Source organism: Nomascus leucogenys, chromosome 15, assembly GCF_006542625.1.
Source record: "Nomascus leucogenys isolate Asia chromosome 15, Asia_NLE_v1, whole genome shotgun sequence".
In the NCBI taxonomy this organism is placed as follows: Eukaryota; Metazoa; Chordata; class Mammalia; order Primates; family Hylobatidae; genus Nomascus; species Nomascus leucogenys.
This window is the reverse complement of record NC_044395.1, coordinates 78,633,672-78,653,411: the sequence shown is the minus strand read 5'-3', so window position 1 is coordinate 78,653,411 and position 19,740 is coordinate 78,633,672. Positions and strand designations below refer to the sequence as shown.

Here is a 19,740-nt window from a genome sequence, read left to right as displayed (position 1 = left end):
GGGAACTGAAGCTTAAACTTTATTGTCTTCACAGTCTATCAGCCTCTGATGGTGTGCTCTGGGTACACGCGTGCTTTTGTATGAGCACATATGTGTCAAGACATATATGTATGTCTCTGTGGAGAGCATGGCCCTGGTGCTTCCTCAGATCCAATGCAGGTAAAATGGCCCCATGAGCAAAGGATGTTCCATCTACACTGCAAGTGAAGTCAGGCTCAGCCAGTTGTCCCCCCTTGAGGGGACTGAGGTAAGGGGCACGCTAGGAGGGGACCTCAAATCCTATCCTCGATGGTGTGATCCAATCTCCAGCTGTTCCCTTCCCTCTTGACTTTTCTCACTTCCTCTCTTCTGACATCCTCTGCAGAAGACACAGAGCAAGTCAGCCAAGAGTGCAGTCTCTGGAGCCCTCTGCCTGGGTTCAAATCCTGGCTCATGACCTATGCTGATCTAACTATCCTTCTTCCCTGGGAATTTTCTTTTTTTCCCCCCGAAGATGGAGTCTTGCTCTATTGCCCAGAGCTGGAGTGCAATGGCATGATCTCAGCTCACTGCAGCCTCCGCCTCCTGGGTTCAAGCAATTCTCCTGCCTCAGCCTCCCGAGTAGCTGGGATTACAGGCGTGCACCACCACACCTGGCTAGTTTTTGTATTTTTAGCAGAGACGGGGTTTTACCATGTTGGCCAGGCTGGTCTCAAACTCCTGACCTCGTGATCTGCCTGCCTCAGCCTCCCAAAGTGCTGGGATTACAGGCCAGCACGCCAAGCCTGGGAATTTTCTAACTGGGTTTAATGGTAAGATCCATGGTAACCCATGAGTTTCTGGAGAAAACCAATATGGACTAGGAGAGAGTGAAGCCAAGCAGAGACACGAAGTGGACAGCCTAGAAGTGTGAGAGGAGCTCTAGCTCCCAAGGCGCATAGATGCTGTGGTGCTTATGGCTCTACTTCCAGATGTGAGCTGCCCTGTGAACTTCCAACACACCCTCTTGTGGGGTTTAGGCTAGTTTGAATGAGGTTTCTGTCATGAACTATTCTACAGTAGATGTGTCACTGTACCTGCTTCTCCTCCTGAGGTCCCTATCTGTGTAATGGCACCACCACTTACTCAGAAGCAAATCACGGCCTCAAGTCAGAAGAAAACCAGAGCCTGGAGTCATCCAAGGCTCCTCCTTTCTCTTCACTTTCTAGGGCCTCCACGCACAAGGCAGTGTGAAGTTATGTAGGTTGTCACTACACAAGTGCACCCAGCTGAAGAGGGGGGTGGGGGCTGAAGTCCAGCCTGCTCTCTGCCTGCCTAGTCATGATCCCTGGTGCAGGGCAATGTCCCAGGAGAGAAGGGGTACTTTTTTCTAATTACACACAGACCCCCTCTAGGATACTGGGACCCTCTGCCTGTATAGAATTGCTTCCCTTTGTGTAGAAATTCTGCCTCCTCCGTCGACCTGCTTGCCTTCACACTCCGCATTACCACCTCTGCTTACACCCGTTGTCTTTCCTTACGGTGTTTCTCATCATTTATAACACTGTATTTATTCACTTGGTTCTTCATCTCATGGTTACTTCCCCAGTGGATTTTAAGCTGTATGAAGGTAGAGACTGTGCCTTCAATGTTCTCTGCTGTACCCTCAACACTGACACATTATTTGGCCCAAGCCAGTTCAGGATATGTCATACCTCCTCTAAGCAACCTCAGTGGCTTCCTGAAGGATCTCCCTGTCTCAAGTCTTGTTCTCTCCTCCCTATTCTGCTAGCCCAAACTGGCCTTTCTAAAATACAGAATTATTTGTATCCTTCCCCTGTTTAGATTCCTGTGTGGCTCCCTACTGCCCTCAAGATAAAGTCCAGATGAGGTCCATTGTGATCCTGCCTCTGCCATTCCATCTTCCTCTGGCCCCTCCCCATGGGCACCTGCAGTTCCACAAAGGCAGTTTTCTTTCTCTCACCCCTGGATCTTTGCACCCCTGTTTCCTCAGCTTGTAACCCCCTTCTTTGGCCCCTCTTTCCTGACCAACTCCTTCAAGATTTTCATTAAAGTTTACCTGTTTGTCTATATCTCCCCTAAACTAGTCAGGGAACCTTCTCCTTTGCTTCTACGGCATTCCCCTGCTACATGCACCTCCAGTACAGCACTTAATTTATCAGGATGTAACCAGCTGCTAAAAGGTTCCATCCTTCCCAAATGTTTGTGTGCTTCCTAAGGGCGGGAACTGCATCCAACGGTCTCTGTTTTCACCCAGCATAAGACCTGGCATCTGTGGAATCAATGAATTCATGAATGGACCCCAGGGGGTCTCAAAAGAGTATAAAGAATCCCAAGGGACATGTGGGGAAGTGGCCAGAAGACAAGTGGAGGATCATTAGTAACACAACAGCTCTGGGCAGCTCCCCAGTCACCCTGTGTTGGGGAGAGCAGAGAATGGATCCTCAGACAGGTAATGAGGATATTCCTTCTGGCATCACATCTTGCCTGCATTCCTGAGGGCCCCCTACTTGCCGAACAAATCCCTTGAAAGTGGGCCTGTAGGGTTTGCAGAAAGAGCATCTATGGGGTGGGATGTAGGAGGTCCTGAGGTCCTGACGGCATGCGTGTGTTGGGGGTGGGGAGGTGGTATGTGAGTGGGGAAGAACCCTTGCCAGACCATCCCTCAGGGGCCTTGGACCCAGGGGAGGGCACAGGTACCTGTGTGTGTGTGTGTGTGTGTGTGTTCATTGTGAGTACATTGTCTACTCTTGTTTCTTAAGACAGAGCTCAAATGACAGCTCCTCCAGGAAGCCCTCCCCAACACTCAGGCTAAATAAATGCCCCCTGCTCTGCTCTCAGAGAGTTTATAGCCTGATGAAGAGTACCTATGCCATCTGTGATGATGCTGGCCCACATGCTGCTCTGCTCACAGGATCCAGGCTCCTGTCGTCTTATGGAATCTGATAGTGTTGGGATGCTCTAGGTGCTGGGTAGAGGTGTCTGTGCCTGTCTGGCCTTCTATGCTGCCTCTTTGCAGTTACGCCTATTACTAATGGCCTGTAAGTGCCAGAGAGCTTACAGCACATGTCTACACTCATTTAGCTTTTCCTCAGAATGCTGTGGGCACCCTATCACATCCTCTATACCCAACGAGGCCCACAAGTGATGCCTGGGCCACAACATTCCCGTGGTTCTTCTGGTTATCACACCTGGATTCACTCACTTTATATGGAGGGGATGATTCTCAGCCTTGAATGAACTTCAGAATCACTTGGGGAGCTTTTGAAAAAAAATACCAATACTTGGCCCTGGGTATCTGGGGCAGAAACATTAAATCAGAATATCAGGGGGGCGAGCTCAGACATGGGTTTAAAAAATACTCATATCAACCTGTGTACCTGTCCATAAGAGCCACGTACGTGTGTAGTAATGTAGTCAACGTCAGAGGAACTTCCCCACGTACTGGAGAAATTTGCACCCCTCCTTTCTTCCCCAGGCAGCAGGCGTCCTCCTTGCAATCCGCCTGCCGCCTACAGGCGTCGCTGAGGGACAGCTGGCCCAGTTTGCGGATTTTCCTCCGGATCCCACTCCCATGTCCAGGGAAAGCCTGAGCCACGGCGGTATAAATTAGCGCCTTTATTTTGATCACCTGAGCGAGCGCCCGCGGCTCGCCCGCCTGCGGTATAAACGTACAAATTCCCTGTAGCACCACACACCATGCCTCAGAGATAAATACAGCCCCAGGGGCTCCTGCTCTGGCAAAGCAACTCTTATTTACAGGAATAGATTACAAAAGTATTACAAAAAGTGGTCCTGAACCGGGGAACGGGTTGGAGGTGGGTTACGGTTACACCTGCTACATTTGGGAACGGAGTGCACTGGGTCTAACGCCCCCCAAATAACCGGTGCATCCCGGGGCAGGGTTTAGGTCTGCGAGGGTCTCACCCCCATGGGGGAGGGCGCGAGAAAGCTGAACCTAGCCCCTCAAGGTTCAGCTCTGGCCCACCGAGGAACACGGAGCGGCCATCGCAATGGGTCTCCGGGAAGGGTGCTGCGTGGAAAAAACCGCGCTGTGTCCTTGCCCTGTGGGGCGGGGGCGGAAACTTCAGTTCTCCCGCCTCTCCTACCTCAAGAGGGGTTGCTTTTAAAGCGCTGTTGGGAGGGGGGCATTTAAGTTCAATCTTTTGGGCGCGAGGGACCCTAGGGGCACCATCCTTCGGGCGGGTGAGCGCCCCACCATCCCCTCAGAGCACCTGGTATATCGGGTTGGGGTTCGCACCCGCAGGGCACTGCGGGGCGGCGTCCGGTGACTGGGTGGGGTCGCCGCTGCTCTCTCCCTCGCTGGGGGCCGCAGCCTCTTGCCTGCGCGGAGGCGACTCAGAAGGCACGTCGGCCAGCAGGAGGGCGGGCGCCGCAGGGCTCTCGGTGGAGATGCGCTCCACGATGCTGGACAGGCAGTCTAGGCTCGACACCGCCGCACTCTTCCCGGGCCTGGGTTCTGCGCGGGGAGGGCTCGGTTAATAAGCAGGGGTGGGGCCGCGACAAGGCTCCCACCCCTGGGCCCAGTACTTTGAGACAGATTGGAAACTGAGGACTTGTCAGAGTCCGGGACAATCGAAAAGAGAGGGAGCTACTTGCTTAGTATTTCATCTCCTGCACCACCTCCCAGGACATAGGCGTGTGTGAGTGGGGGTGGGAGCGTCCTAGATAGAGGCCAGGACAGCTCCATGAAGGCCATAGGGAGCAGGAGCGAGCAGGGAGAAGCCCGGAATACCCACCGCTGGGCGCCTCGTTGTAGTAGGCGCCTTCGTAGCAGTTCCGCCGCCGGGCGCCGCTCGGGGGGCCGCTGTAGTCCATCTGCAAACAGCAAGGGCGACTGAGTCAGGCCCGCGGGACGGCGCGGGGCCCGAACACCAATCCCTGTAGCCGCCCCCTCCCTAACTCTAGCCTCAGCCTCGAGTTCCGGGCCCAGACCTGTCCTGGTTGGGGGGTAATTACGGGTGGGTAGGAGATGAGGTCTGCAACATGCAGGGCCAAACCAAGGGCGGACAGTCACCAAGGGGCGCAAATTTACATTTTGGAAATAGGGATAAGTAGAGAAAAAGATCTTCACGTCCGCGCTGCAGTGTTCTAATAGCGCCCCCAATGGGGCGGCTCGAACGCTTGCCCGCACGCTTCCAAAACAGGCCACCCCAGTGACAGCTGCCCAAGACAAGGGGGTCCTCTCTCTCGGGATGGATCCTGGCCCAAACCTCCCGCAAGGCCAGCTCCCCGCCCTCGGAAACGCGTCCCAGATATCCCGAGCGCCGCCCTAACTTCCTCACTTCCTGGGGTCCCGGCCTTACCATGCCGTCGGAGCAGTTGGAGCGCGGGCTGGACGCGTCGGAGTCGCCGCTGTAGTGCTCGCCGCCGCGGCCCGGGGGCAGCGGGCCCGGCGCATAGAAGGCGGCGGCGGCGCCAGGGGGCGCGGCGTCCTGGTCGCGCAGCAGAGCCTGCAGGCCCTCGATATAGCGGATGGCGTTGCGCAGGATCTCCACCTTGGGCAACCGCTGGTTTGGGTTGCTCGACGTGCAGCGCTTGAGTGTCTCAAAGGCCTCATTTACTTTGCTCAGGCGGCGCCGCTCGCGCATGGTGGCGGCCTTGCGGCGGTCAGCGTTGGTGGTCTTGCGCTTGCACGCCTTGCAGGCCCACAGTAGGCAGCGGCCCGCCTGGTGGTGCCCGCTGGGCGCGCGCACATGCTCGTCCTCACGTGCGCCCGGGGCCGGGTGCACCGCAGCGGGGAAGTGCGAGTGCTCTTCGGGTTTCAGGAGCGCGCCCACGTGCATCAGGCGCGGGTCCAGGTCTTCGAAGAAGCGCAGGTCCGGGGAGTCGAAACACGGGTCGTCATAGAAGTCGTCCGTTGTGGCAAAGGAGCAGAGAGAGCCGTCGGGGGCCGTCAGGTCTACGTCGCGGAGCGGCGGCGACAGTAGCTCCATATCCTGGCGGTGGTGCGGCACGGTCCTGGCTTCGCCCAACCCAAGCGGCAGAGAGTGGCCGGAACTTTTTGCCGCTCGGGAGCCCCGGCTGTAGATAGCAAAGTGCTGGAAGTCTGAATGCCCCACCCCTCCCTCTCCTGTCCGGCCTGATTTGTGGTTAAGGAAAGCGGCGGCAGCGCCCTAGGGCTTCCTCACCCCTAGCGTCGCGCCAGGCGCCCTGGGCTATTTATCCCTAGTAGCCTAAACGCCCGGGAGCCCAGGCGGGCAGCTGGGGGAGGGGGAGCCCGAGGCCAATAGGAACACAGCGGGGCGGGGCTTGGGGGGGGGTCCCCGGAGTGGCCGCAGGGGCCCGCAGAGTGGCCAGCCAGCCCGCCCCTCCACACTGGCGCGCGCGCTCGGTCCCCTACTGGAAAGGGAGGGAGGGAGCGACCGGCAGCCCTAGGCGGCTGCACTTGGCTCTCCGGCACGCCCTTTCCAAACCTCTCCAACACCCGACGGCTGTATCCGCGGGAAACGCTGGCTGCGCGCGCTCACCTCTGAGCTGACTTTCAATACTCCTCTGTCCCCTGATTTGTGGGGGACCCATGGGTAGAGCGGCTGTAGAAATCAGGTCGTGAGAGATTTGGAGAGAGGCAAGGCATTGGGGGCACAGAGCTGAGAGAGTGAGACCGTGAGAGAGGTACCGAAAGAGGCTGAGAGACACACGGAAAGCAGAAAGCTTAGAGCGTCAGGGGCAGAGAAACGCACGAGTGCAACAACAGGCAGGGAGACCCCGAAAGTTGAAGTGGGCGAGCCCGAGACAAACGGGTCGGGTCGTAGAGGCTCTGATATTCCGCCAGTCCCCGACCTGGGAGTTGCTCAGGAGGTCGTGGGCCCAGTCCTTCTTCCCTAGACGCTTAGAAACCCAGCTATGGTTGTACAGGAATCGGGGATTGCTGCTAAAGCTTCGCGCCAATCTCTCCAAACTCGGATCCTGACCACGTTAGGAATCCCGTCCATTTAAATCTGCACGTTTCCACAGCAGGGGTGTCCAGTGCCATGCCTGGGGTCTAGGCTGAGCTGCCTCTTCAGCTGGGAAGAAAACCCTTCTGCTCGGGGCTTGGCTCCGCCTCACTCGCGGTGCTGAGTCAAGGAAAGTGCATCTTGCCAAGGTGGCAAACTTCAGGACCTGGCCTGAGAATCTGACCTCATCTCACCTGAAGTCTCTGACAGTGCGGTTTGCAGACCAGTTGAGTCCAGACTCCAGAGTTTCCCAACTGTGTGATTTTGTGGAAGTCATGTCTCCTTCCTGAGCCTCAGTTTCCAGTTATAGATTTGGGGATGACAGTAATTTCTTGGAGTAATTGTGGTGGGGATGAGAGTCTGAAGAGACCAAGGATGTGGAAGCCCTCAGGCGGTGATGTAGGGTTATTCGAGCAAGGGGCTTTCAGGGTTGGATGCTGTGTCCCTCAGGCTTACAACTCGTCTGTGGCACCATGCCCTGACAGAGTCCCACGAGTCTCCAGGCCTCAGCTGTGTCTCTTTCCTGCAGCCTCACTGGAAAGGCTGGAAACAGGAGGAGGCAACCGCCCCATAGGATGTGGGATATCTGGCTCCCATACAAGCCTCAGCATACCGGCCACCCCCATGGGGGCCTCTCAGCCTCTTCCTGAATCTGCAGTTCACACAGTCCTTTCAGCACTCTGGCTAGGAATCTCCGTTGGCCATACATCGCTGCCTGGATCTCCCCTCCTGGAAACCAGAAATGTAAGCAGGAGTGATCTTTGTGCCTTTCCCACTAACTTCTGGAAGGCATGCTAGCTGGCCATTCTGGGCCCTAAGAAGTCCTCCCTTCCCACAAAACTCAGAGGGCTCTGTTGGGGTCCTAACTTCTTCACTTCTCTGCTGCTGGTAGTGGTGCTGAAGGTCTCCCTTCATGAAGTACACACCTCGCTTTACTCCATAGGGCCCACCTGTATTTGTTCATTCAGTAAAGTCTACGTCATGCAGCAGCAGTGACAGTAACTCTAAATCCTGGCAGAGGCAGCAAAGTCCTGGCCTCACCCTACCCAAGCTGCAGGGGGTCACCCAGAAATCCACATATTGTTAGGTATCCATTATATGCCAGGTACCAGTCCAAGTGTGGGGCTAGAGCCATGAACAAAACCAAGACTCTGCTTACACGGCACTTACATTGTCAGTGTAAGCACGGTGATAGACAATGAACAACAAACAAGGAAGTATGTGATGCCAGGAGGTTAGCAGCTTTAAGAAGAAAAAGCAAGGCAAGGAGACACAGTGATGAAGATTATGAAGTGATTAGAGAAGGCCTCTCTGCTACATTTGAGCAGAGACCTGAATGAAGAGAATTGGAAGCAGATACCTGGAAATATGTAGGGCCAGATAGAGGGATAAGCATGTGCAAAGGTCCTGAGGCAGGACTGTGTTTGGCAGATTCAAAGTATGGCAAGGAGGCTCGTATGTCTGCAGCAGGGTGAGTAAAAGAGATAGTGGGAAATGGGGTGAGAGAGAGAGAAACAGGATTGTATTCTGAGATGGCTTGAGCCATCTCACTGGAGGGCTTGAGCAGAAGAGAAGAATATCACTATCTGATTTACATTTTAACAGGAGCATGCTGGTTACTGGAGGGAAAGGGCAGAAGGAGGGAGACCAATTAAGAGGCTATTGCAATAATCCCAGTGAGTGGAGCTGGTGAAAAGTGGTGGTTGAATTCTAGATATATGTTTTCAAGATGGAGGTAGCAGTATTTACTCATGATTGCATGTGGGAAGTGAGATAAGCAAGGAGCTAAGGATGACTCCTTCAAGAATGGAGTTGGGAAGACTAGGTTTGTGGGTGGTAGATTAAGTGTCCAGGTTTGGGCAAAATTTGAAATGCATATTGGATATCCAGATGGAAGTGTGGATTAGGCAGGGGGATTTTTGAGGCTGGAGTTCCCAAGGAGAGGTCTGAGTATGAGGAAGAGCTGTCCATTCTACCTCTAAGACCTGTCTCAAATCTGTCCATCCCTAGTGTCATCATCCTGGACTAAGCTGTCACACTGCTGCTCTGGATAACCACAATAACCTGGCTGCCCTCCTCACTTCCTCTGTAGTCTCAGTATAATCCATTGGTTACATAGCAGCCTGAGTAGACCTTTACAATATAAATGGGATTATGCCATCCTTCTGCTTCAAACTCTCCAGCAGCTTCTTGCATTTAGAGTAAAATCTCATCTCCATCCCCTGGCCTATCAGGCCCTGCATGAGCTAGCCTCAGCCTGTGTCTCCTACCACACCTGGAGGCACCATCCGTTTTTATTGCTCTACTCCAGTTAGCCTGACCTCCTTTCTTGTCTTCTAACACTCTGAACAGGATCCTGCCTTGGAGGCTTGTCCTTGCTGCTCTAAACTCATAGCATTATCCCCTGGGCTTTTCCCAAGATTGACTGCATTTTATATAATAGATCTTCTTGCCTCCTTGGGACATCGCTGACCATTCCCTCTAAGATAACTGCCTCCCATACTCTGGGTCACACCACCCTGTTCATTTCCTTCCAGGCACTGCCACTCCTTATAATCTTCTCCATTAGTTTGTTCATGACTGGCTTAGCCCCATGAAGGCAAAGACGTTTTATTCATAATGACATTTCCAAAAACCATCACAGTGGCAGTCACACAGTAGGCACCTGATAAATGTCCAATGAATGAATGAGTGGCCTCATGCCCTTTGCATCTCTGTGCATATATTTGAACTTCTTGAACCGTGACATTAATGAAGTCATTAAAACTGGGCAGTGACATACATGATTAGACATCCATGTTCTATTACACTTGGTCTTCCCAGGAAAGGCTCAGACCCCATCTGCCTGGGGCATGTTCTCTTACATTGGGCATTATACATGGCATGCTGCAATATTGTAGTGGTATACTATAGAGAGATTTGGCATCTCGATATGTCTTCTTATTGTTTTTTCACTATACTCACAATGAGGAATGTAAGTAATTGTTGTATTGATGATTTAGAAACAGATACTTCTTCCTACTTGCTCAAGGCTCAGCAGAAAGCCAGGTGCATAGTAGGCACTCAATAAATATTTCTTGGGCAAATGAATGAATGAGTCTGCTTAATTGAAGAGTACTCTGAGATTCCCAGGTGAGCTATTCAAACCACTTATCTATGCAAATCTAGATTTTTCCCAAATCTGAATAAGCAAGAAACTACAAAATAAATTGGATGCTGAGACAAGTGATTACAACTTTGCTTTTTGTGCTTTGTGTTTATAAAAACTTCCTCAGGACTGTCATCAAGTTGCCTTTACAATAAATAAGTAAATGTTATATGTTTGAACTTACCAAACACATTTAATATTTTATCACTTATGGCTTATAAATCTAAACTGCTTTGACAGTTTTAAGCTTGATTTGTAGCTACATTTTCTTCCACAATTAGGAAGCGCTGTTTTAAAGCACACAGACATTCTAGTGGTAAAATGCCATTTTTATAGTAGGCTTTCAAGTGGGATTTTTGTTTGCTACCAGGCTTCTGTTGCTCAAAAAAAGATTGGAACTCACTGAACTCGGTGACCATTTCAGACCTCTCCAGGCCTGGCATCCACATCTGCCTGGAATCACCCTTCTGGTTGCGTCTCCTCTTTGGAGAGAGGTTTGTCAACACCATCATCTCTTCCCTGCTGCCCACAGAGCAGGGAGAAGTATGTCCAACCTGGGACATGTTGTTCTTTTAGTCCCAGTGCTGGGTTGGGGGCAGAGGGAAAAAGGATACCAAGTTTGGAAGCTGAAAAAATTCAAACTCTTATACTGCAGAGTCTAGTCAAGGGTGCCCTTTGTCCACAGGTGCTGGAATTGTTCTGTGAGGGGCCACTAGCAATGGGCTGAGGGATTTTGAGGGGGTCCCCTGGCAGCCCCCTCACCCCTCAATGCAGGTCTGACCAGAATGGTAGGCTCTGTGCTTGGGGGCAAGTGCACACCTCGCCCTGGGCCTGGCTTCTGCTGTCTTCAGGATGAGGGGCTCCTCTGGTGGGGAGTGGGGAGGGAGTGCTGCCTGGGCTGCCCCTTCTCCCTCTGCCCTTTCAGTCCTCCCCACTCAGCTCCCTTGGCTGGCCTGCCCAGGGGCTATAAATGGAGAGCTGGCCTCTGGAAAGGAATGCGGGCCTGGCTGGGCCCCCACAGTGTTGTGCCCTCAGGGAGCGGCCCTGGGGCTCCTGGCAGCCTTTATATATATAGCCTCTGGAAACCCAATCCAGCCTGCACCTGCCCCAGTCTTCACGCACCCTGCCCCTGCCCAGGCTGGGCCTGTGGCTGCACTTGGGCTGACACAGGCTGCGTATCTGGCCAGGAGGTGGGGGGCGCCAAAGGTCCAGAAGGTAAAAGCATGAGTGGGCCTGGTGGGGCAGGGCCAGCTCCAGGTCCCCTCTCTGTCCCCAGCCTTTCCCTTCCTGTTCCTGGGTCCAACCTGAGTGCCCCCCTCTGTCCCCTGACAAACTTGCTCCCTGGGAAAGCCAAAATCCACCCACCACGTGGGTATAGATCCTTCTCTGGGCCCAGTCTGGGTTGGTCAGGAGGGACTGCGATATTGCCAGGATACAGACATGGTCCCAGATTAGGGACAGGGTCCCAGAGATTCCCCACAGATGGCCACATTTCCCCCTTTGGGGGTACTCTCTGGCCTCCCACAGACAAGCAGGGCTTAGGAGTCTGGCAGCTGAGCTGGGAGTTGAAGAACAGGAGTCCGCGCTGTGGAAGGAGGGAATAGGAAGACAACCAATAGCATGTGCCCTTCCCACCCAGTGTGCAGGGTGTGGGGGCGGGGCACTATTGGGGTGGTATGGATATTCCCACTCTCAGTTGTCCAGTCTATGATTCATTCACTTATACAACAAACATTTATTCAGGTGCTGGGAATGTGGTGGAGAACAAAACAGACCATGTTCCTTATTCCTGTGGAACTGACATGCTGGCAGGGCAGGGCAGACGATAAGCAATACACATAATAATAAATAAATTATATAGATGTTAGAAGGTGATACACACAGAAAAATATTACCAGCAGAACAAGATGAGCAGGATTGAGGTGCCAGGGTGAGGTCGGCTGTAGTGTTAAACAGAGTGGTCAGGTTGGCAAGGTAACATTTGAGCAAAGAGTTAAAAGAGGCTTGGGAGTTAGCCATGTGGCATCTGGGGAAGAATGCTCCCGGCAGAGAGAACAAAATAATTATTGAGCACCTTCTATGGGACAATTGCTTCTGCTAGGAGCAGAGGATTCCGTGGGTACAGACAGGCATGGCTCCTGGTGCTGTGGGGGCTGGGGGGAGTGTGGAGGTGGCATGAGATAGAGTTTGGGGAGGAGGTTTGATGGGCAATCTGTTACTTCTTTTTTTAAAAAATTGAGACAGAATCTCGCTCTGTTGCCCAGGCTGGAGTGCAGTGGCGTGATCTCAGCTCACTGCAACCTCTGCTGCCAGGGTTCAAGTGATTCTCGTACCTCAGCCTCCTGAGTAGCTGGGACGACAGGCACGTGCCACCATGTCTGGCTATTTTTTGTGTGTGGTTTTAGTAGAGACGGGGTTTCACCATGTTGGCCAGGCTGGTCTTGAATTCCTGACCTCAGGTGATCTACCCGCCTCAGCCTCCCAAAGTGCTGGGATTACAGGCATGAGCTACCCGCACCTGGCCAATTTGTTACTTCTAATGAAAGAATATCTTACAAACCAAGAGATTCTTGAAGAACTAGGCATAATAGGCTAGAGTTGTTTATTCCCCTCTTCAATAGGTTTATAAAAACTCCCTCCAAAACTGACGTAGTACTTAAATTTAAGAGGGAATTCTCTAGATGTGATTTTTAAATTTAATTATAACTTCATCTAGAACTAAGCTTTAGCCACCAGCTCCCCTCAGAACCCAGCTCAGGTTGGAACCTGTCGATTGGCATAGTTAGTAGGATCCCAAGATGAGTGAGCCCTTGGCCTCAATGTGAGGTGATTGTGAATTCAGGATGTGAATTCAATGTGAATTCAGGATGTGAGGTGAGGGTGGGCTGCTACCCAGGGAAGAGGTTCAACGGCATGGGATGTGACCCATGTGAGCTTGGCGTTGTGGGGGGACGCTCCCTGCAGCCCGCCCAGCTCTTTCCCCCACCAGGCCCCACATGCCATGTGCACCTCACATTCCATGCAGCCCTCACAATGCCTCTCACTCCAGGTTCTTTCCCAGGTACTAGGAAGCCAGGTGAGTGAAAATAGCAGGAGCTGAGACTGCCCAGCAGGTAGGGGAAGCTGAGGCCAGGCTTAAGAACCCACTGACGCCTGGCTTCTGGAAAGACCTGAGGCGTTCATTCATTCATCCAGCCTCTCTCCTTCAAGCTTATTCTTTATGTAATTAAAGACCTTCTGTGCCTCAGAGGTGAGCCCTGGGGTCTTTGTGGGACTGGATTCCTGGGGTTTGAAATACACACGGGCTGTTTACTAAACAACACAAATAAGGTGACAATAACTTAATGACTAGAAGTGTTCAAGCAGGCAGGGCTCATGAAGGTGCTAATTATTCTTCTAGCCTAAAGACATTAGGCTCCTGGGGTGAGGAGGTCTACTTGAAAGGAGAGTTCACTACCTTCACATTTGAAAGCAACAAGAAAATGAGAATTCAACTTGCAGCATGAGGAATTTATGTCAGATGTAAAAATAATATTACCAACGTATGGTATTCCTCAAAGAGCACATTGTCCTTGAGCTAACGTGGTATGGATGCAGGCAGAAGGATGGAGGAGAAAAGCTGCCTTCTCCTTTATGCATAAAAGGACTCCTGAAAAGCCAGAGGACGTCCCTCTGTCTCCTCTGCCTATGACACTGCTCAGGAGGTTGTGCCATGGGTCCAGAGTGTGAGCCCAGGACGGAGCTGACAGGCACATTTTCTTGGAAGGACAGTTTGTCCTCACCTGCATTCTTCCATATGCCTTTGTGGTGTCATAGCTATATGCACCTGATAAACTGCAGACAAGTCACATACAGTTCTCACCTTACACTGTGCACATGTCTCACAGAATATACAGTGCACGCTCCCTGTACACCTCTCTGATAATGTACACCTCACGCTCCCTGCATGCCTCTCACAGAATGCACACCACACACCCCCTGCATGCCTCTCACAGAATGCACACCACATACTCCCTGCATGCCTCTCACAGAACACACGCCTCACACTCCCTGCACGCCTCTCACAGAATGCGCACCGCATGCTCCCTGCACGCCTCTCTCATAATGTACATCTTTCACATAATGTATACCTCTCACATAATGTACACCTCACAATTCCTGTATGCCTCTCACAGAATGTACAGCTCACGTTCTCTGTACGCCTGTCACATAATGTACACCTTATGCTCCATCTACCTCTCTCATAATGTGCATCCTTCACATACTGTACACCTCTCACATACCGTACACCTGTCACATACTGTACACCTCTCACATAATGTACAGTTCACCCTCTCTGTACACCTCACATACCACATATATCTCAAGCACTGTGTGTATCTCTCATGTGCCATGTCTACCTCACACTCCATGAATATGTTACACACTGGGTGCATCTCTTACTTGTGTACACATTCCACTCCATGTATACCTCACACACACACACATCTCACACTCCATGTTACCTCACATACTATGTACAAGTCTCACATTGTTTACACATTACATGCCATGTACACATAACACTCTGGATACACTTGACACTCTATGTAAACTCACATGCCATGTAAACCTCCAACATCAGTATGTCCCACATATAGGATATTTCCTCTCTCACATCATGTGCATATCACACATATTACACCTCATATACTGTGCATGCTTCATACTCCATGCACACCTCACACATGAGTATACCTCCCGTGCTGTGCACCCCTCACCTGCAGAACACACACACTTCACATGCCATGTGCACACCACAGATACGTCCCACCTGCTCATATTCTAAGTCAGGTACGTCCACACCTCAGTCCCAGTGTGAATGCTTGTCTCCACCTATGTGCCTAAATATCCCCAGCCCCATCCAGAAAGAAGACGCTAAGGGGCATAGATCCCGTGACATCCATCTCTTCTTTGTGTTTTCCAGTTTGAACTTTTTAAGCTGAATCTGCCTACCTCAAGGAGGTCAGACCTCCCTCTAAGGGCTGAGGGAGGAGCAGCTCAGGGCTGAGGGGATAGCTGGTGATGAGGACCTGGTGATGGAGTGGCACATGTAGCAAGATCCAGAGGGCAGCTGTGGGGACCTGGAGAGGGGGCTCGGCTCTCCACTCCTCTCCTGTTGCCTCCTTTCTGCCTCATCAGTCCACCTGCCAGCCTGGGGGGCACCAAGGACTGGGATTAAGGCACACACAGCCGTTGGACTCTGGGACAGACACCAGCTGCAGCCCCCAGCAGCTGCCCCAGCCACATGCCTCTGAGTGGAGACTGGACGCCTTGGAGAAGTCTGATTCCCCCCTTCAAAATCTGCTGATCCCTGGCCAATAGCACCCAGGACAGGGGTTTCCTGGCAGAACAACAGAGGGCAGAGGGTCTCATGACTGATGCCCTCGCCACCTGCGAGTCTGTGGTTTGCATCCGCCCTACATCCCGTCCTGCCACCTTCATGAAGCTCTCCTGGATTGCTGCTTTCCCCCTGGCTTGGGAAGGTGATTTATGGCCCATGCGCCTCAACAGGCCTAACCTCCCCCAACCCCTCAAGCATTCCCCAGACACCCACCCTGTTTCCAGGCCCAGGCTAGATGCAGCAAGATCTAAGGATGATTCAGACAGCATCCCCGGCCTCAAAGAGCTGTCTGCTGGGGAAAGAGCAATCCATAAATGAATAATCAAAATGCCCTGCAGGAGCACCAAGAGGGAACAATGCACTCTCTCTCGTGGACACCCAAGAAGAGCTCCCCAAGGAGGAAGTATTGCTATCCTTCTTCTCGGTTACTGAAGGATGAATACGAGTGCCCAAAGCGGGTCGGGGGGCTGCTGTAGGGAAAGGCTCTCCGGGCTTAGAGAACAGCATGGGCAGGCCCGGAGGCATGACCACATGTGTTGGGATGTTCCTCAGGTGGCTGACGCTGGATCCAGGGTTCCTTGAATCATTTAAGACCTGTTGCTTCAGACCCCTTGAGGTGTAAGTGGGCTCTGTCTGAGGTGAAGCCACCAGTTTTCCAGGCAAGACAACAGGTCATGGCAGGGGTAGAGGACTGCAGTAAGAGGCCAGAGACTACATATAGTGGAGAGAGCCTGGACCAGAGCCAGAAGACTGGGGTTTTCACCTCTCTGTGCTGCACCCTGCTGCGTGACCCTCTCTCAGCTCTGTCTCCTCCTGGGTCCCACTTTCTTCACATGTAGGATGGAGGCATTGGATGCCTGACTCCATACACACTCAGGAATGAGGAGGTCTTGCAGAGTCCCTTCTTCTCCGTGTCTTCTCAGCCTCCCTCTTGGGCCTCCCTTCTCTGGGCAGGACGGCAACTGCCCATCCTCTGACTCCATCCACATGGCCCACATAGGGCTGGGCACACCACACAGGTCAGCTCTGGGGTGAAGCAGAAGCTGTGTGAGGCGAGGGCCCAACACGAGATCAGAAGCCTGTTCCCCAGACTGGAAAGCAGTTAACTTGGGGGTCCCCACAGAGGAGTGCCGGGGGACCATTAATATCATAGTCTTTTGCTTCTCCCAAAGATGGAGCACAACTTGCCTGGGTCCATCTGAACTTGGCCTAGGAGAATATGGTGCTGAGCTTGCCCAACATGGAGACTGGACCACCAGTGCTGGGGCTATGTTCCTCAGGTGTCTCCACTGGACTTAGGAGTCTAATACACCTGGATTCAAATGCTGTGTCTGCGCCTTACTTACCTTGGGTAAGTCACTTCCCCTCTCCATGTCTCATTTTTCCCAGCTGTCAAATGTGACTGGTTCTAGCACCTACGGAGGAGGATGTAAGGGTTCAGTTGCCAAGGTATACACAGTGCTTGCCTCATGCCTGTCTCAGGGTGCACAGTAGGAGCTTGGAATTATTCTTCCTATGCTTGATCTCTCTTTGGATGGAAGCTATGGGCAAGCAGCGGGTGGGGTGGGGATGAGGAAGTTGGGAGCCTGGCCTGGTTATTCTGGACTCTGGACCCCTTGGAACTGGGGGTCATGGTGGGGTTGGGGGCGGCTGGAAGTGTGGGTGATGATGCAGCCTGTGAAGTGTTGCCTGCAGCAGCAGGCATCACTGCCTCCACCATGCATACAGGCTAGCCTGCCAGCCACCCCCAAACAAAGCCTGGCTAAAGGGGAGCAGAGCAGGCCGATGACAGATGCAGACAGGCTGGTGCAGTCAGGGCCAGGGCCAGGGGCTGGGGGAGGCCCGAGGAGGCGGTTCTTTGCTAAGGCATCCCCAGAGAAGGCTGAGGTCCAGCAGAGTTCACATTTCAGCAGCTAGTGTCCCCGCCCTGCCCCAACACCAGTGGCATTTATTCTCGTTGCATGGTGTTGGAGCCTGAGGCCCAGAGAGGGTAAGCCACTTGTCCAGGGTTCACATGTGCTTAGATACGGAGGTTCTGGGACAGAAACGCTTATCTCTTGCTTTTACATATCTGGTTAACTCTGAATCCCAGATCTTGGAAACAGGGGAATGGGCTTCTTCAGGTCCCTTTATGCTCAGGAATCTCTGAAGGAACAAGGATGAACTTCTGCCACCTCATGCCTTTGAAACAGGGACATCCCCACCAATGGTGGACAAAGGCAGACACAGGATCCTGGGGCTGGCGCTGATTTGGTTTCTCCGTGATCAAGTGGTGGCTGTTTCTGCCCTGACCTCTGACCTCTGGCCCATTTGACTCAGGGGTCTTGGATCTCTGTTCCTCCTTAGCTATCATGGGATGGGAGCTCGGAGTGGGCTTGTCCCAGGAACTTGGGAGAGGCAGGGAGGTGGGGAGAACATGCGAAGAAAGAAACATCTGGTCTTGGGGCCTTGCTGTTCCGCATCCTTTCAGGCCTTTCCCAGCCTTTTCTTCCATTCCAAGCCAAAGCTTTTCCATTCTTTCTTATGAATGATTTTGAACATAGACAGAAATAGACACAATAATACTATGAACCCCATTACCACTTCCAATAACCGTTAGTCTATGTCCAAACCCGACCTGTCAATGCCCTGCCTACTTCTTCCCCTTGTGTGATTTTGAAGCAAATTTCAGACATCCCATAATTTCATTTGTAGATATTTGATTATGTATGTCTAAAACATAAGGACTTCCTTTTAAAACATAAGCACAATATCCTAAGCAAATTTCAGACATCTCGTAATTTCATTTGTATATATTTGATTATGTATGTCTAAAACATAGGGACTTCTTTTTAAAACATAAGCACAGTATCATTAGCATACTAGAAAAATTAATAGTAATTCCTTATGCCAGCAAATATCCAGGCAGATTTCCATTTGTCTCATAAATTTTGTTTGTTTGTTTGAATCAGGATCCAAATAGGGTCTGCACTGCAATTGTGATTGGTTGATCTGTCTTTTTACATATAAGTTTCCCTCCATATCTTTTTTCCCCTTGCAATTTATTTATTTTTAAAAAACTGGGAAACTGGGTTGCTTGTTCTGCAGTTTGTTATAGTCTGGGATTTTCAGATTGCATCCCTATGGTGTGGGGTTTTTTTGTTTGTTTTTTGTTTTTTTGAGACAGAGTCTCACTCTGTCACCCAGGCTGCAGTGCAGTGGTGCGATCTCGGCTCACTGCAAGCTCTGCCACTCGGGTTCACGCCATTCTCCTGCCTCAGCCTCCTGAGTAGCTGAAACTACAGGTGCCCGCCACCATGCCTGGCTAATTGTCTTTGTAGTTTTTAGTAGAGACGGGGTTTCACCGTGTTAGCCAGGATGTTCTCGATCTCCTGACCTCATGATCCGCCTGCCTTGGCCTCCCAAAGTGCTGGGATTACAGGCGTGCACCCGGCCCCTATGGTGTGTTTTAACAGGTCCACCTGTTCTCTGTATTTTCTGTAAATTGTTGGTTGGGTAGAGGCTTGGTCAGATGAAGATGTGATTTGTTTGGGTAACACTGCTCTGTAGGAGATGTGTTCTTCTCTGAGGGGTGCATAATGCCTAGGTATCTTCAATCAAGTTTCTAGAGCGTCTTTACTTGCTGGCTCCTCCTCCTCTTCTCCTGCTTTCACATTCACTTCCCAAAGACAGGGAAGTGGATGAGACATCTATTCACCAAAACAGTCACCAACAACCTTATTATTGCTGAGGGGACATTTCTCCCTCCTTGCCTTATAGGACGCCCTTTAAAGTCACCAATGACTATGTCCTCTTGCTATTCCCTTGGTTTCCAAGACAACATCCTCTCTGGTTCTGCTCTGACCACTGACCATTCTTTTAAAGCCTACTTCCCAGTCTTCCCTTGTTCCGTCTGCCACTGAAGTGATGATGCTCCCTCCAGGTTCTGACCTTTGGCCATACTTTCTTCACTCTCTGTGGAGTCATTATTCATTTCCAAGACATACCCACCACCTGAACACAGACAAATTCATCCACATCCATTTCCCCAGCAACCCCTCACCTGCGAGCCTCAGACTCATGTATCCAACTGTCTATTTCACATCTCCACTTGAATATTTCACAAGCTCCCCTAATTCATCATGTCCCCAAATGTGCTCACTACCTTCCCCTGGAATCTAGCCTGTTCTCAGGAAATTTTTCTGTCTCATTCAATAGCACCACTACCTCTTTTGTCACCCAATGTAAGGACCTAGGCATCATCTCCCACCTCTTCTCTCTTGTACCTTCAT

The 19,740-nt window shown here is 51.8% G+C and overlaps 1 protein-coding gene across 1 annotated transcript; it reads right to left on the bottom strand.

Annotated features, from left to right (window-relative positions):
* Window positions 1–3,577: 3,577 nt before the first annotated feature.
* On the bottom strand, window positions 3,578–6,138 carry MYOD1 (myogenic differentiation 1). The gene is made up of 3 exons (XM_030829599.1): window positions 5,307–6,138; window positions 4,740–4,818; window positions 3,578–4,459 (listed from the first exon to the last, which is right to left on the bottom strand). Exons 1-3 carry the CDS (start codon window positions 5,934–5,936, stop codon window positions 4,206–4,208), a joined length of 963 nt encoding a protein of 320 aa, XP_030685459.1. The 5' UTR covers window positions 5,937–6,138; the 3' UTR covers window positions 3,578–4,205.
* Between the last annotated feature and the right edge of the window lie 13,602 nt (window positions 6,139–19,740).

Bases quoted from the DNA above. Each gene is read 5' to 3' on its own strand.
- MYOD1 (XM_030829599.1), bottom strand. From the start codon at position 5,936: ATGGAGCTACTGTCGCCGCCGCTCCGCGACGTAGACCTGACGGCCCCC. The intron at 4,819-5,306 runs GTAAGGCCGGGA...TGCTGTTTGCAG, and splicing joins CCAACTGCTCCGACGGCATG to ATGGACTACAGCGGCCCCCC. The intron at 4,460-4,739 runs GTGGGTATTCCG...CTCCCCGCGCAG, and splicing joins CTACAACGAGGCGCCCAGCG to AACCCAGGCCCGGGAAGAGT.